The sequence below is a fragment of the Lutra lutra genome, chromosome 8 (genome assembly GCF_902655055.1).
Source record: "Lutra lutra chromosome 8, mLutLut1.2, whole genome shotgun sequence".
Classification (NCBI taxonomy): Eukaryota; Metazoa; Chordata; class Mammalia; order Carnivora; family Mustelidae; genus Lutra; species Lutra lutra.
Window position 1 is genome coordinate 97,820,068 of NC_062285.1, and position 16,798 is coordinate 97,836,865.

At 38.3% G+C, this 16,798-nt stretch overlaps 1 protein-coding gene across 4 annotated transcripts in view; it reads right to left on the reverse strand.

Moving 5' to 3' along the window:
• The window catches only part of PTPRR (protein tyrosine phosphatase receptor type R), a 240,569-nt gene that overhangs the window by 23,522 nt on the left and 200,249 nt on the right, over positions 1–16,798 (reverse strand). For all 4 annotated transcript variants that reach the window (XM_047742546.1, XM_047742548.1, XM_047742549.1 and 1 more), the window contains 2 exons: positions 10,456–10,535; positions 9,913–10,050 (listed from right to left, as the gene is read on the reverse strand). In XM_047742546.1, coding sequence (XP_047598502.1) covers positions 9,913–10,050; positions 10,456–10,535 — 218 coding nt within the window. The remainder of the gene's footprint in view (positions 1–9,912; positions 10,051–10,455; positions 10,536–16,798) is intronic.

The window sequence follows — 16,798 nt, forward strand, 5'->3', positions numbered from 1 at the left end:
AACTCCTCAAATGCAACACACACAAAACAGATAATCACGTCAAAAAATGGGCAGAAGATGAACAGACACTTCTCCAAAGAAGACATACAAATGGCTAACAGACACATGAAAAAATGTTCATCATCATTGGCCATCAGGGAGATTAAAATCAAAACCACATTGAGATACCACCTTACACCAGTCAGAATGGCCAAAATTAACAAGACAGTAAACAACATGTGTTGGAGAAGATGTGGAGAAAGGGGAACCCTCTTACACTGTTGGTGGGAATGCAAGTTGGTGCAGCCACTTTGGAAAAGTGTGGGGACTCCTTAAGAAATTAAAAACAGAGCTACCCTATGACCCTGCAATTGCACTACTGGGTTTTTACCCCAAAGATACAGATGTGGTGAAAAGAAGGGCCATCTGTACTCCAATGTTTATAGCAGCAATGGCCACAGTCGCCAAACTGTGGAAAGAACCAAGATGCCCTTCAACAGATGAATGGATAAAGAAGATGTGGTCCATATATAGTATGGAGTATTATGCCTCCATCAGAAAGGATGAATACCCAACTTGGACGGGACTGGAAGAGATTATGCTGAGTGAAATAAGTCAAGCAGAGAGAGTCAATTTTCATATGGTTTCACTTACTTGTGGAGCATAAGGAATAACACAGAGGACACTGGGAGATGGAGAGGAGAAGTGAGTTGGGGGAAATTGGAGGGGGAGAAGAACCATGAAAGGATCTCTGAGAAACAAACTGAGGATTTTGGAGGGGAGAGGGAGTGGGAGGTTGGGTGAGCCTGGTGGTGGGTATTATGGAGGGCCCGTATTGCATGGAGCACTGGGTGTGGTGCATAAACAATGAATTTTGGAACATTGAAAAAAATTAAATTAAATTAAAAGAAAAAGAAAAAGAAAAGAAAAGAAAAACCTGAAATGAGGAACTAAAGTGAGAATTAAGAATTAAGAAATTAAAATATCCAAATATTAGACTTTATCATGTAATGGAATAAGAGAAATTTTTTTCACAATGATTGGGCCAAGTCACATTTCCCTGCTCCGTCCAGTTGAAACATCTAATAAATCTGTAATGTGTTAGATGCCACAGAACGAAGGTTCCCTAGTAGGTAAAGAGGATGTAATGACCATTAACACACCTATGGTATTACATTTTTCAGGACTGATGATCTTTTCACCGATAGAGTCGATTAAAATAAATGTATAACAAAATTATTAAAAAAAATTTTTTATAGTAGATCCTCTTTGAAGGATTTAGCAAGAATAATAACAATTATATTGCAACTGTAGCATTATTAACTGGTAGTTAAAGTGCAGGCTTTGAAGCTATAGAACATAGGTCCAAATTCTGGTTTTGCCACTTATGATTAGCTGAGAATCTGTAAGAAAGACACTTAATCTCTGTGGCCTCAGTTAACTCATCACTTACTACATAAAAAGCACTCAGGACAAAGCCAGACATACAGTAAGCATTTAAAACACATTGTTCTGGGGCGCCTGGGTGGCTCAGTGGGTTAAGCCGCTGCCTTCGGCTCAGGTCATGATCTCAGAGTCCTGGGATGGAGCCCCGCATCGGGCTCTCTGCTCGGCAGGGAGTCTGCTTCCTCCTCTCTCTCTGCCTGCCTCTCTGCCTACTTGTGATCTCTCTGTCAAATAAATAAATAAAATCTTAAAAAAAAAAATAAAACACATTGTTCTTCTCCTTGTTCCAATTTTAGGTTTTTGATCTAAATGATTCAATCATTACTTCATTATACATTAGATCATACATTAAATATTGTATAATTATTATATCCAAGCTACATTATTAAAAGAAAAATATAAAATGAGATTCAAGCATACATACAGGCTCATAATATGTATTATTTTGCCTTTTAAACAGCTACAAAAAAACCCTATGAATTCTGACTACATATCTCAATGATTAAGAAAGGGAAGTGTGAAAGTTGATGTTTTATTTCAAGTGCCCAGAGAAGCAACGTTAACTTTTGTTTAAATAGAACTTATCATTTTCTTGCAAACACACATGCACATTTATAGAGAAATTCCTTCACATTTAGAGAATGTCTTTTGGTCAGGACCTTTTAATCCTTAGGACACTTGTTTTTTGACATCCAAGGTCAAAGGCATAGGATCACACTTGGAAAAAATTCAGAACTTACAGATTCAAAAGAGCAGCAAAAGAAAGAATCACATACGTACAGAACTGATGGAAAAGACATGTAAAGTATCAGAAACATACCTCGGGGAGTCTATCATGCTAAGTACTAGCCCCCCTACATTCTAGAGCCAGGATGGAATCCCTGTTTCTTTCATCCATTACAATAAAAACACATTTGCATCCTCTGAGTTCCTGGTCCTTTTCCAAACAAAGTAAATCATTTTCACCTCTATTTACATGCCACCCCACACCCAAGACCGGCAGGCAATCAGGCTGAAGGCATAACTCTGGTTGACATAACATTAACATTAAGAAAAAAAACCTTTTACAAATAAAGCAATTTATTTCTCTCCTCATTTACTAGTGCCAAGTGTCTCAAATTTCCCAGGTTTGTTAAAGAGAATCATACTAACCAATTTGCCTGGTTTCTTTCAATGAAGCATCAATTATTTCGCTGTGAGACCCGAGCTATTGTGTATCTTAAAACCCACGCCTCCTGGATGAATCCAAGAAGAGTGACAAAGAATCTTGAAAAAGGTATTGAACAAAGAAAGAGGCATTCAGCGGTCCAGCAGTCTGGCATACGTGCCCCATTGTCCCGATGAGCCCCGGAGCAGCAGGCCCCTCTTTGGGAAGGTGGCTCTTGAAACCGGTAGGAAAAAGCTACAAGGCAGGAGCTCAAAGCCTGCCACCCTGACTCTTAACAATACTCGAACAGGCTTGTGCACCTACTTGATAAATGGAAGCGCGGCTCGGTTCTCTCAAGCTTGCCGGGGCCCTCTTGAATGTTTTTCTTGACTCTTTACCAAAAATGCAATTGGCAGTCGGCTCCCAGTAGACAATGCAATGTGACTTGTTCATTCAAACAACCCTTAATTAGCATCCCATCTCCTTTCCGAGATACAATAGCTTATTTTTACACACTGAATACATTTTTCCCCCTTTTAGGAGCACATAGAAAAAGAGACCAGATAAGTGTGGGTGCTTTTGAATGTGAGGTGGGGGAGAGCTGCAAATGCAGTTGTTTAAAGAGCACAAGTTCACGTTCGAATTATTTTTGTGAACAGCTTTTTAGAGGTTCTTTATTGCAGCGCTAACAATGATCTGAAAGGCAGAAAATGCAAGGAAGGAAAATGCTCTCTTACAGATAATATTGTGAAACCCCACTAATTGTAGGTAATTCAAAAAAGCATGCTATCTCGCAGAATATAACCCCAAATTATCACTATTCTTTGCTAACTGGGCTGATCCTTCCAGCGAAATTATCTATTAATTCCAAAAATTCATAATTTGGAGGAAAAAAGAGGTTTTCAGAGGCTCATGTGTCTCTTGTACAAACAAGTAATTAGTGAACCCTGGCTGTAAAGATTCTGGTCATCAACCAATTCTTCATAATTAGTGGTTTATTATTGCAAAGCAATGCAAACTCCTATATTTTTTTTATCTTTCTTTTTTTTTTGTTTGACCATCCCTCTCACTTCCACCACATTGGGGCTATTTGTGTACAGGGAGGAAGGAGATCCAGCCAGTAGTTTAGTTGCCTGGGGAAAAAAAAATCTATTTTTAAGTTACTTTCTTTTTGAATTCTCTGTGTTTAAAATAAAAAAGATTTTGCTCTCTGAGCTAAAGACACATGTCATCACATAGAGGCTCTAAAATAAAAAGATGGTCAGTTTCATTTGGGTTCCATTAGCACGTGAGAGCTATAGGATGGGTCAGATTGCCTACAGTTAGTATAGTAACTTTCATTCCTGGTGTTCCAACTAAATATTACCAACGCAGGTGCAGTGATTTATTATTACAAGTACCTTCACCAACATATCACTTAATCCCTTCCACAATCATTTGAATTAGGTATACCGGGTACACCATTATTATTATTATTATTATTTATCATGTGACAGCAGAGGAAACGGAAGTTCAGGTGTTCTGGTAGGGGCCTCTGGGAAAATTCCCTTCAGAACTAAAACTCTCAATGCCAATATCATTTTAAAAATTTAACTTTCTATCTTTGATATCCATTGTCTCTGAACCAACCCAACTTTGCCGCGGCATTAACCAGAGGCTTTCCTTCCCTGTGTGTAGGAGGCTGGTGCTCACGCAACACAATATTCTCAGGCCACTCTCCTACCCAGCTCAGTACTTCTGTTACTATCTGCGAGCTGTACGTGTTCACCAGTGGGAACTCACAGTCAAATCTTCTTATGGCAATTGTAACTCATTAGCGAAGCCCGGTAATTTAATTCTACATAAATTAATGAAACAGGAAGGTGCAGAGAAAAAGGGAATTGTTCTAGGAAATAATTGTACAAGTTAAATAAGTTTTTCACTGGGAAAAAAAGGACTCAGTAGAAAAAACTGTAGTCAAATCAGGTACAGGTGACAATGATAAAAGAGCAATTTTTAAAAATCTACGCAGGATTCTACATACATAATTCCTTTACAAACTTTTCTGTGTTCTCTCTCATTTTTTTTTTTTTTTAGATTTTATTTATTTATTTGACAGACAGAGATCACAAGCAGGCAGAGAGGCAGGCAGAGAGAGAGGAGGAAGCAGGCTCCCCGCCGAGCAGAGAGCCCGATGCGGGGCTCGATCCCAGGACCCCGAGACCATGACCTGAGCCGAAGGCAGCGGCCTAACCCACTGAGCCACCCAGGTGCCCCTGTGTTCTCTCTCATTATAAAGAAACTGAGATGGGAAATTTTGATTTATGTATAATTTTATAAATTTAAAATAAATTTTGATTTGATGTATAAAGGGCATGATTTACATAAGCTGTATGATCTAGAACTCTAGCCTTGGACTAACACTAACAAAACCAAACAAACAGAGTCCTAGAAAAAAATGAAAAATTGTAGTGTGCAATGCACAAATGCACATGTCTTAAGATAAAATAAAGCATTAGAGCCCTGTTGTTGTTTTTGTGATTTTTTTCCCACTAACTTTTTTTTGCTAATTGTGCCAAATAAGAGGGTTTCCAACTATAGTTAGAAGTAAAGCAGGCTACAACAATTGAATAAAACCTAACAAATTAAAAATTAAGGTATGGTTATATTTGGAATATAAGCACGTCTGAAAGGACAGGTGAGTAATTTTGCTTGAGAGATGTGAGCCTCTGAATTTTGGGTCACCCTTAATTGCTTGGGCAGTACAAGCATAGGAGACAGGAATGAGAGATTAGCTGTCCAGCATTGCTAGGCAGTGCTAGGCCAGGCTGCCTCTTTAAGACATTCTAATAGCTAATTCTGGTCCTCCAGGAAAGCTGAAATCTGGTCCACAGGCTCTGTTGTCCATCTGCCAGGCTGGCCTTCAACATTACCTTCCTTGACCTTGTCTGGACAGAGAGACAGCTGGTTCTGAGACTTGGTTTACTTGTTTTGTTTTTTGTTGTTTTTTTCATTCTTGGTACAAGCCTGTATCGAGCTTCACTTTATGTGCTTTGTAGATCCTGCATTTTCTACAAATTGAAGGTCTGTGGCAAGCCTGCCCGGAGACTCCTCTCCTTCCTGGAGTTTATCAGCACCATTTTTCCAACAGTTTTTGCTCGCTTCATGTCTCCATGTCCCATTTTCGTAATTCTCACATCTTTTCAAACTTTTTCATTATTATTACATTCCTTAAAGGTGATCTGTGATCAGTGATCTTTGGTGTTCCTATTGTCATTGTTTTGGGGTTCCATGAACCATGCCTTTCTAAGACCATGAACTAAGTCGTTACGTGGGTGAGTTCTGAGTGCTCCACTGACTGGCCATTGTCTGTGTCTCTCCGTCTCCCGGGGCTTCCCTATCCCCTGAGACACAACAGCATCCCAGTGAGGTCAGTTAATAACCCTACAATGGCCTCTTGATGTCCATGTGAACGAAGAGTCGGTAAGTCTCTCGCTTTCAGTCAAAATTAGTAATGATGGAGCTTCATGAGGAAGGTGCATGGAAGGTCAAGATAGGCTGAAAGCTAGGCCTCCTGAGCATTTGCCACGTTGTGAATGCAGGGGAAAAGTTCTTGAAGGAAATTAAAAGTGCCACACCAGTGAACACATGAATGATAAGAAAGAGTAAAAACCCTATCGGTGATATGAGAATGCTGGGATTATTAAATAAGAGCTTGGCAATTAGTCATTTATTTATTAGAAAGTAGAAAGGTTCATGAAAATATAAAGCCTGGGAATTTCTAAAGATAACTCCAACTTCATTTTTGGGGGAGGAATTGATTTTTGTCTATTTCAAACAATGACGCTCAACACAATTGAAAGTTGGCACATTTTTGGTAAACAGCATTTTCCTGGTCGTGTGAAGCTTACTGCATATTTCTTTTGAGCCAAGCTTCTCAGTATCATTTTGATCTACAAAACATCAAAGTTTCCTCTATGGAGTTATATTTACATCATGGAGGGTCTGGACAGAAAGGAATTTTTAATTTTAATTTAATGAGTAAGGCATGCTACTCAGATCGAAAGAATGTTGCTAAATGTGGTGTGAGTTCTGGGTCATCACTGTCTCCCATCCTTGCTAGGTCTGTTCTTCTGTTTTTTGGCTTCTATGGCTGCTAGTGAGAAGCCATTTGTTAGTTACTCTGTTGTTAAAATCATCTCTGTAGTGTTTTTTATTTTCCTAGTTGTGTCTAGTTGTAGATTTATTTTTACTTACTAGCCTAGAATTTATGGTGATTCTCAAATTTGATAGCTCATGTTTCTTATCCCTTCTGGAAAATCTCTGGCCACTATTTCCTCAAATATTGCTTCTTTTCTTATATTCTCTTTGTTTTTCTTCTAAAATATTAATTTTATATACATTGGACATTTACATACTGCCCTCTAGGTCTTAAACTTTCTTTCATATTTTTGGTCATTTCAGTCTTCTGGGTAATTTCTTTAGCTCTATTTGCATTTCGGTCATTATTTTTACTCAGTTGTGTCTGGCCTGTTATCACACCTGTCTAATGAGGTGTTCTTTTTAAATTTTAATATCTCTATAATATTTATTTCTAGGACTCTTTGGTTTGTTTTTACATCTTCCTAGTCTTTTTTGACAGTAATTTGTTCCCTTGTCAAGTTTTTTTTTTTTTTTAAAGATTTTATTTATTTATTTGACAGAGAGAGATCACAAGCAGGCAGAGAGGCAGGCAGAGAGACAGGAGGAAGCAGGCTCCCTGCTGAGCAGAGAGCCCGATGCGGGACTCGATCCCAGGACTCCGAGATCATGACCTGAGCCGAAGGCAGCGGCTTAACCCACTGAGCCACCCAGGCCCCCCCCTTGTCAAGTTTTTAATCTTATATTTTGTGTGCTTAATTATATAAAAAAAGCATGTATTTATAGTTTCTATTATTTTCATTTCTTGTAGGTCTACTTTACCTACTTGTTGTTGCTTCTGATTTTTCCTTATGTTGTTTATTTATTTGTGTTGTCTCATAATTTTGACTTGTGAGCTTATGTTTGGCTGGCTGTTTCTGTTGAAATTCTCTGACGTAAATCCTGAGAGTGTATGTATCCAGAAAGCTTTTACCTTTGTTTCTGTAAAGTGCCACAGAATGTTATCAATCAGGATTACTTTCTATATTAATTGTTTGACTTGGCGTTTCCTGGTTTTCGAATGGTGAGTACCAGAGAGACCCTTTTTATCTATCCCTCGAGAAGACCAGATTTAGATGGACTGATTTCCCGTTACAGTCCTATTTTGGAAGGCAGGTTTATTTTTGTGGTTCACCTTTTTACTGAAGGCACAGCCTTTGCAGGAGCTCTCTCTGTGGAAGGTCTCCATTCCAGCTCCTGGCTCCTGCAAGCCCAAGGCTTTGTCTCCAGTTCTTGTATTGTCATTAAAGCCCAAGTAAGCCATAATTCTCTGGCTTTATGCCTTTTATTCAGTTTTTGACTGCTGGGATTTTTTTCCCCCCAAGCTCTGTTAGGCACGCTATTTTTATTTTACTATTTTATCTGAGAAACATCAAAGTTTCCACTGTAGTATTATATTTACATCATGGAAGCTCTGGGCAAAAAGGAATTTTTAATTTTAATAATGAGTAATACAGTCTACTCAGATCTAGGAAATGTTACCATATTCTATTTTATATTTTATGCTATTTTAAATTTTATCTAGTATGACTAGTTTTGTGATGGGAGGCTTTTCAGATTATCCTAGCCTGTTTGTATGCAGGAATGTATATATACAGAGAATACACTTTAAACTTGAACAGTCGGTTTTGAGTAGGTAAAATAAAGGCAAAGTGTCATGGATATTAAACAACTGTGCAGGAATTATCAGTGCCCTGATATGTTGATATATTGATATGGGTAAAACAGCTGAGAATATTAGAGGCTATTTTTATTATGCCACCTCAGGTTTTCATATAAGATTCATAGAAATATATTTATTTAGTAAGCTATATAGTTAGTTAAGTATATAGCTTCATCTACTGGCCCAAAATACACTTTTTTCTAGGATAGATTCAGGGGAAAAAATCCTTTACCTATTGTAGCAAAAATGAAAGAGGGCAATAAGCTTTACAAAACTTATAAATTGCTGCTTGTGAGCCTGGATTTTCTTGATTAGTGCAAGATTATAGTATGCTTAAGGGTTATAACTCACCAAAAAGGCATAAGGGAAAGCTCAGTTTTCTTAAACTCTTATTGTCATCGTGAGGCTCTGATACAGTAATTTTGATAAGGAAGCAAACACAAATGCTGACTAAAATCAGACTGTAAATTATTCCAATAAGATGTCCTAAAATGTAAGCAGTACGTAGCACCCTTTGGGAATTACAAAATTCTGTTTTTATGATGTAAAGGACTGAATGAATGTTTTGTAAGCTAGACCCTTAGGAAAGACTGTTAGTATGGAAACGGAACCTAAATTTATCTCCTTGGATTTCTTATTATGAAGATAATGAAAAACTTGCTTGGCTTTTGTAACTTCAAATCTTTCTTTCAAATCTCCCTTGCTTAGGGGGTTTCATTCCTCCCACCCTATATAATACAAAAGCATATTCCTCCCTTCTCATCCCTCCTACAGCTCAGCACACCCAATCTCCTTATCCTACCTACCTTGTTCCTCCTATACAATTTATTCTTTCTAATTGCTACAGTTTTATGAATTTATTATGTTTATTGTTTTTTAATCTGTCTTCCCCATTAGAAAGTTAAAATCTATCAATGGCAGACATCTCTGTGTGTTTTGTTTACTAATATATTACCAACAACTAAAGTGGTATCTGTCACATAATAAGTGCTCAAAAATTATTGGAGATATGAATGAGTGATTTTTTAAAATTTCCCTGCTTATAAATCAGAGTGATAATGCAGAGCTCCTCATTTTCTTACAGAGATATGTGGGATATGTGAGATAAATGTATGTCAAGTGTATTGATTCTTCTTTTTTTTTTTATGATTTTATTTATTTATTTGACAGACAGAGATCACAAGTAGACAGAGAGGCAGGCAGAGAGAGAGAAGCAGGCTCCCTGCTGAGCAGAGAGCCCGATGCGGGACTCGATCCCAAGACCCTGAGATCATGACCTGAGCCGAAGGCAGCGGCTTAACCCACTGAGCCACCCAGGCGTCCCATGTATTGATTCTTCTGATAGAAAGCTGCCATTCATACAATGACAACAATGACCATTCTCAGAAGCATGAAGTGAACATGTCTTTAAATTTCCTTCTTCAACATGTAGTTAAGTACAAGGCAATTTTCCTTTTACAATAGCTCTTCCATAGCAACAGAAAATTTATAACGTTCACTACTTGGGGAAAGGCCATACCTCATTTTTTTCTTTGAGTTTTGTGATCATGACAATCACAGGACTGTCTTCCTGCCAAACCATCTGCCAGAAGTCATTCACGGTGTTGATCATGGGGCCCTGTGTGGCGATGAATGCTTTCTCTTTGCCACTGTAACCCTGGTGTGAGTAAAGAGACAAAAATATTGGACTTGAAATTCATGCCTTGCCTTGAAAGTTTAGAACAAGATCAGAACAAAACGGTCCAAAAACAACACAAGCGTTCACAGCTTCACTGATTCTAGCACAATCCATCTGGCTGTTCTCCCAAGTCAAGCATGGCACACAGTAGTTCTCACTAGAGAACCCCCCCAGCACCCAGAGCTGCAGCCAGAGACACACAGGAAAGGAAGGCTCAAGGTAAAGGACCCACTACCAATATCGATTATGACTAAACAACGAGAAAGTTTGCTAGTTACCGAGTTAAATCAAAATTAATCTACTCTGAGGGGAAAACAACCCCCAACAATTCCAAATAGTAAGTCAACATGCTCACCAGAAAGATATTTTTATTTACTTACTTACCCGAATATAATTAGCATTAATGTAGGTGCTCAAAGAATCAGTTACATTTTTTGGTCTCAAACACACTCTGCTGAGGGGATCTAATGAAGAAAACAAGAAGGAATGCTTTAGACAAATCTACTCTTTTTAAAGCTCCTTAGAACACCAATAACTACATAGCACACTTGTGAATTTATATACTGACCATCTGGCTTGTGTCAATGTTTGTTGCTGATGTGTCTGTGTGTCTGTCTTTTGATACAGCTGTGTGCACTGAGGGACAATTGGGCCCATCTTGGTCCCTGTCCCTTAACACAAATCTTGCCCATAAGCTTGAGATAATGAGTTTACTCATCATGTCATTTTTTGTGGCTTTCTGATTCTTGATCCCGTTTCTTATTTATGCTCCTTTTTCTGTTCTTTGGGATTTGGAATTTGTACCAGATTTTCTTACTCACTTCACACTTCTCTTCTGTCCAATAAAAACACTTGGTCTGGCTCAAATCCCCTCTCCCTAAAGAAGCTGTCTTTAGTTACCATTTGTCCACCTACAGCAGGAAAATCTGATATTAGGTAGATTGTTATAGTGCTAAGAACATTGTCTTAACTCTTCAAATCACTTTCCGTCAAGAAGTTGAAAGGCTCTTTGCAAACCACAGTGTTATGGAAAATATGGTAGTTATTTCTACCAATGTTTATATAAATGAATTAAGGCCAAATCATCCCTTTATGATTTCTTTAGTCTGACACACTCTGAGCCTCTTAAAGGTAAAGACAGATATTTTTTCATTTTATCCAAGACTCAGTGTCTAGGACGGTGCTTATATGAATAGCAGACATTCAATATTTATTTTTTGCATTGATTTAGATGGTTAAAAAATGTTCCATTATTTAAGAAGTCAATTCTAGGCATTCCTCTCTAGTAATTGTTTTATTACTGCTTTTCTCTAGACTGGCAAACTTGAGCGAGTTTATCATACCCACTGTTCTTACCTCCACCTCTACAATTCAGTCCTCCTTGTGTACACCCCAGTCTATCCTAACCTTAGTTTAATGCCGAGACTCCTCTTACTGATGCCACCAATGACTCTTGTTGGGCTGAGCCAAATAAGTCTACTGTGCTACTTTTTTCATGTTTTATTTTAATATTTACCATCTTATATTTTAAGTGCTTCAATTTTTACCTGCTCTCAATGAATTGTACCGAACCCCTTGAAGGAAAGAATTATATTTAATTAACTCTTTTTTTTTTTTTAAACTAACTTTTGTATCCTTTGTGATTTCTACATGGTGTGTGGTTCATAGAGTGTTTAATATCAGAATTCATTTCTATTAGAGTTGAAACACTGTTTTTGACTTTCTAGATTCCTTTTGTTAGCAAAGGGGACTGGAAAATTTTTCATCCCGTTTCAGTATCCACTATTAGAAGTTTCCACAAGAGCCCTAGACCAGTGAGACTTGAAAAGAAGCCCACTCCCTTCAGTTTTTATAATGCCTACCATGTATACGATTTATTGAGAACTCAGCCCTATAAATTGCTTAGAAGCAGGTTCCCTGTCAAGCTAAATTTAGTTTGGAAATTGGTAGTTTGTAAGACTTCCAAGTATTTAGAGGTTTCCAAAAACTTTTTAAACAAGAATGCATCATAGGACTGACTAAGGGAAAACTGTCACTCTAATCAAAGACTTTTAGCCTTTTTTTTTTTTTTAAGATTTTATTTATTTATTTGACAGAGAGAGATCACAAGCAGGCAGAGAGGCAGGTAGAGAGAGAGAGGAGGAAGCAGGCTCCCTGCTGAGCAGAGAGCCCGATGCGGGGCTTGATCCCAGGACCCTGAGATCATGACCTGAGCCGAAGGCAGCGGCTTAACCCACTGAGCCACCCAGGCGCCCGCCTTTTAGCTTTTTTAATGTTAGATTAGACTAATAAAAAAGCTGATGATTAAAAAAAAATCCAAAACTTTATCATCATTATCATCATTATTTTCATATTACTGTTATAAATGTATTCATTTTATGCATTTTAAGTCAGTATGTGTATTTTAAGTCTATATTTTGGTCAAATTCACCTTTTTTCAGGACAGATATTTCTGGACTATATGTAAAATATTTAGCATGCCACTTATGATACATCTAGGAAGAGGTAATAACAATCCCAACACTGAGCAATTTTTCTTCCCTCTCCTCTGCTCTTCCCCTTTTATTTCTTTCCTTCCCTTCTCTTGCTTTCTTCCTCTTCCTTCCCCCTTTTCCTTCCCCCCCTTTCTCTCTTATTCCTTCTCTTTCTTCTGCTCTCCTTCCTGTTTCTTTTTTCTTCTCAACAAATTATTGAACACATATAGATTTAGTGTATAGAACACATGAAATTTCCCCATCTGGCCTCTTCAAAATACCTCTGGCAATTTAACTCTTTCTATTTAACAGATAAAATGGCACCTGGATCCTGATATCCTTTAATTTTTTTTTTAAGATTTTTTAATTTATTTGAGAGACAGAGAGTGTGTGAGCGGGAGGGGCAAAGGGAGAGGGAGAAAGAAACTCAAGTAGACTCCACACCAGGCATGGAGCCCAATAGTGGGCTCGATCTAACAACCATGAGATCACAACCTGAGCCAAAACCAAGAGTCAGACCTTTAACCGACTGCATGACCCAGGCACCTCTGGATCCTGATATTCCGACTGCCATCCTATCAGATTTTGTCAAAGGTTATTCTGTTCCGACGATTTCTTCTCTGGGCAGAAAAGCATTTGTGGTTTGGAGTCAAGAGGAGAAGCTATTAGATGAAAGAAGCGTTTATACTGCTAGTGTATCCCTGGGCATAGGCAGAGGATGAGAGGAATAGCATAGTTTCTCTAGATGAATTCAAGATAAGTGGGAAATAGGAGGGAAGGTAGGGACTTGGCTCCACCTTCCAGGTGACTGGGAGTCACTTTCAGTTTGTTTCAGGAGAGAGAAGACTCCAGGCTTGCATTATCCAATATGGCGCCACTAGCCACATGTAGCTAACGTTAAATTAATGAAAATAAAATAAAACTTAAAAATCAGTTCCTCAGGTGCACTGGCTAAACTTCACATGCTCCATTGCTACACATAGCTAATGGCCATCATACTGGAGATACAGAGCGTTTCCTTCACTCTACAGGGTTTTGACAGTGATGATCTTAGCAATGCAAGATGGCGATTATACGGAAACTCCCTTTTTAAAATCCATGTGAAAATTGTAAGAGAAAAAAGGCACTTAAATCGTCTGCTTTTGAAACTGTAAAGTTTTCTTTCCCCATTAATGTTACTATTTTCTGGAATTGGTTGTGGGGTTAATGATTGATGCATCCTCAGTTATGTGGCAGGAAAGGAGAAACTAACATTAGATGGGGGCTCACTAGTAGTGGGACCCTCTCTTTTCACATATGATTACTTAATTCTCTCCACAGCCCTATGTAGCAATATTATTATCACTATCTTTAGGGATGAAGAAAGGACGGTGCAGAAAGATTAAGTTGTCTTCCATAAACTATGAATCCTCCTGCCAGGGTAGGGGGCAAGTCTAACTCCAATATTTTGTTTGAGCCACACAACTTGTTGCCTTAATGAGTGGCTCACTTATTTGCATATCTACTCTGTTCTGGGCACTTAATAGGATAGGAAACATAAGTAAGAAATATTACCAGATTTTAGATTTTTAAATATGAAGTGATGGCCAAAGTAATTAGGGTTTAATTAATAGAGTTCTTTGATTTCATCTATATTGTTTTATATTTCTACATATAAATTGTCAGCATGGAATAAATATACATGAAATTTGTTATTATACTTCATTGTGCAAAAAATTTCATAATGATGTATGATTAGTTTTTTTTTCCCATTGCTTTTATGATTTAGGACATAGACCTATTGTCATCACTAATATTTGTTTTTTGTTGCAAAGTATGTGATATAAATTTACCCTTTGCACTTTAATCTACCATGTAGAGTGTTCGGAGCCAGGCTGACATCATTCTTAGAGAAAGAGCCATGATTTAATTGGCTCTTGGTCATCCATATTTCTGCTGCAAAACATTTTCCAAATTATATAGTCTCATAATATGTAAAATCTGGCAGTATTTTTTTTTAAAGATTTTATTTATTTATTTGAGAGAGTGGGCGAGAGAGAACACAAGAGGCAGGAGGGGCAGAGGACGTGGGAGAAGCAGTCTCCCCTCTGAGCAGGGAGACTGACATGGAGCTCCAACCCAGGATCTTAGGGTCATGACCTGAGCCCAAGGCAGACACTTAACAGACTGAGCCACCCAGGCGCCCCCATGTTGGAAGTTTAAACTTGAGTTTATTATAGGTTAAAACAATGAAAAAAACGTAATACTTGGGGGGCCTGAGTGGTTCAGTTGGTTAAGCATCTGCCTTCAGCTTAGGTCATGACCCCAGGGTCCTGCAATAGAGCCCTGCATCAGGCTCCCTGGTCAGAGGGGAGTCTGTTTCTCTCTCTCTCTCTCTCTCTCTCTCTCTCTGCTTAACCCCCCCATACTCTCTTTGCTAGCTCTCTCTCAAATAAATCAATAAAATCTCAAAAAAAAACCTTAAAATCTTAATCATTTTAAGTTATTTTATGTAATGTTTCAAATTTATCCCATATTGTAGTCTAAAATAAACCATAAAGAATAGCTTTCCATATAAATTCCAGTCTTCTCTGATGATTTTCAACCAATAGTGGGGTGTGCCCAAACTATACATACCAAATTACATTTTGTGCAACAGGGGATGGGTAGTGCATTCAGGCTAAAGACATTTTCAACAGAAAACCCATTATTTGCAACATCACTTGTCAGCACAGGTGCTCTGGTTCAAGTGACCCACCCAGTTCTGGGAATGGAAAAGCTGACACAGGACTATGAGGGACTAGGTCTGATATCATCTGGGCAGGAAATAGAGAAGGCTGAACTTTATTTATTTTTCTTTCTTTCTTTTTTTTTTTCCCCAAAGATTTATTTATTTATTTAAGAGAAAGAGAGAGAAAAGGAGACAGAGTGTGCGAGTGTGGGGAGGAGCAGAGGGAGAGCGACTTCAAGCTGACTTCCTGCTGAGCTGGGAACCTAACCTGGAGCTCTGTGGGCTTGACCTCGAGATCCATGAGATCATTACCTGAGCTGAAACCAATAGTCAGATGCGTAACTGACTGAGCGACCCAGGCACCTCTGAGAAGGCTGAACTTTAAATAATCCTAATAATTTCTGAATCCTTCTGACATTGGATGGTTAAATAAAATTGCAATGAATGTATATGCCCTAATTATTTATATTTGGTAAATTTCAGATGAAAAATCTTGAGAGAGACAGAGACAGAGAGAAGCATACTTGTAACACACAGCACTTTCATTCCTGTAGTTATAAAATATCTTTCAACAGGGATGATACTGGATAGATCCATTAAAAATATGTTATAGTGGGGACGCCTGGGTGGCTCAGTTGGTTGGGCAGCTGCCTTCGGCTCAGGTCATGATCCCAGCGTCCTGGGATCGAGTCCCACATCGGGCTCCTTGCTCATCAGGGAGCCTGCTTCTCCCTCTGCCTCTGCCTGCCATTCTGTCTGCCTGTGCTCGCTCTCTCTCCCTCTCTTTCTCTGACAAATAAATAAATAAAATCTTTAAAAAAAAAAATATGTTATAGTGGAGTGTTTCCAGCTCTACCAGAGGGGGAAGCTCAAAGACACCATTAACAATAATTCTTGATATTACCATAAATATGGAGATTTTGATGTTTTATGAGTGAATTCATGGGCTTAATTATACAGACTCTACTATCTCAATATCCATACTTTTCAAAAGTTTTGTGGCTCCATCTTTCCAGAGTATTGTTTTGAGATGTTTATGGATTTTGCCAAACCCCAACCATCTGTTGTCTAGCGAATGACAATGTTACATCCTCTCCAAAGCATTTTTGCTACTCTAAACAAAATAGCTTGGTCCTCTCTATACTCCTACACTACTTGGGCTGTATCTCAATTCTGGCTTTTATTACATTGAACATAATTACTCATTTACGTGCCTCTCTCCTCTAGTCCATGACCTCCTTGCTCTTAGAGGCCATTTTTTATTTCTTACTAGCTCATTGCCTGATATTGATAAATTTCATGGAGTTAAATTTAGTTTTTTTCTTTAAAGATTTTTAGTTTTTTTCCTTAAAGATTTTCTTTCTTTCTTTCTTTCTTTCTTTACTTATTTATTTAATTTATTTGAGAGAGAGAGAGAGCACAAGCAGGGGAAGCAGCAGAGGGAGAGGAGAAGCTGGCTTTCCACTGAGCAGGGAGCCCAAAGCGGGGCTTGATCCAGGACCCTGAGATCATGACCTGAGCTGAAGGCAGATGCTTAACCAAC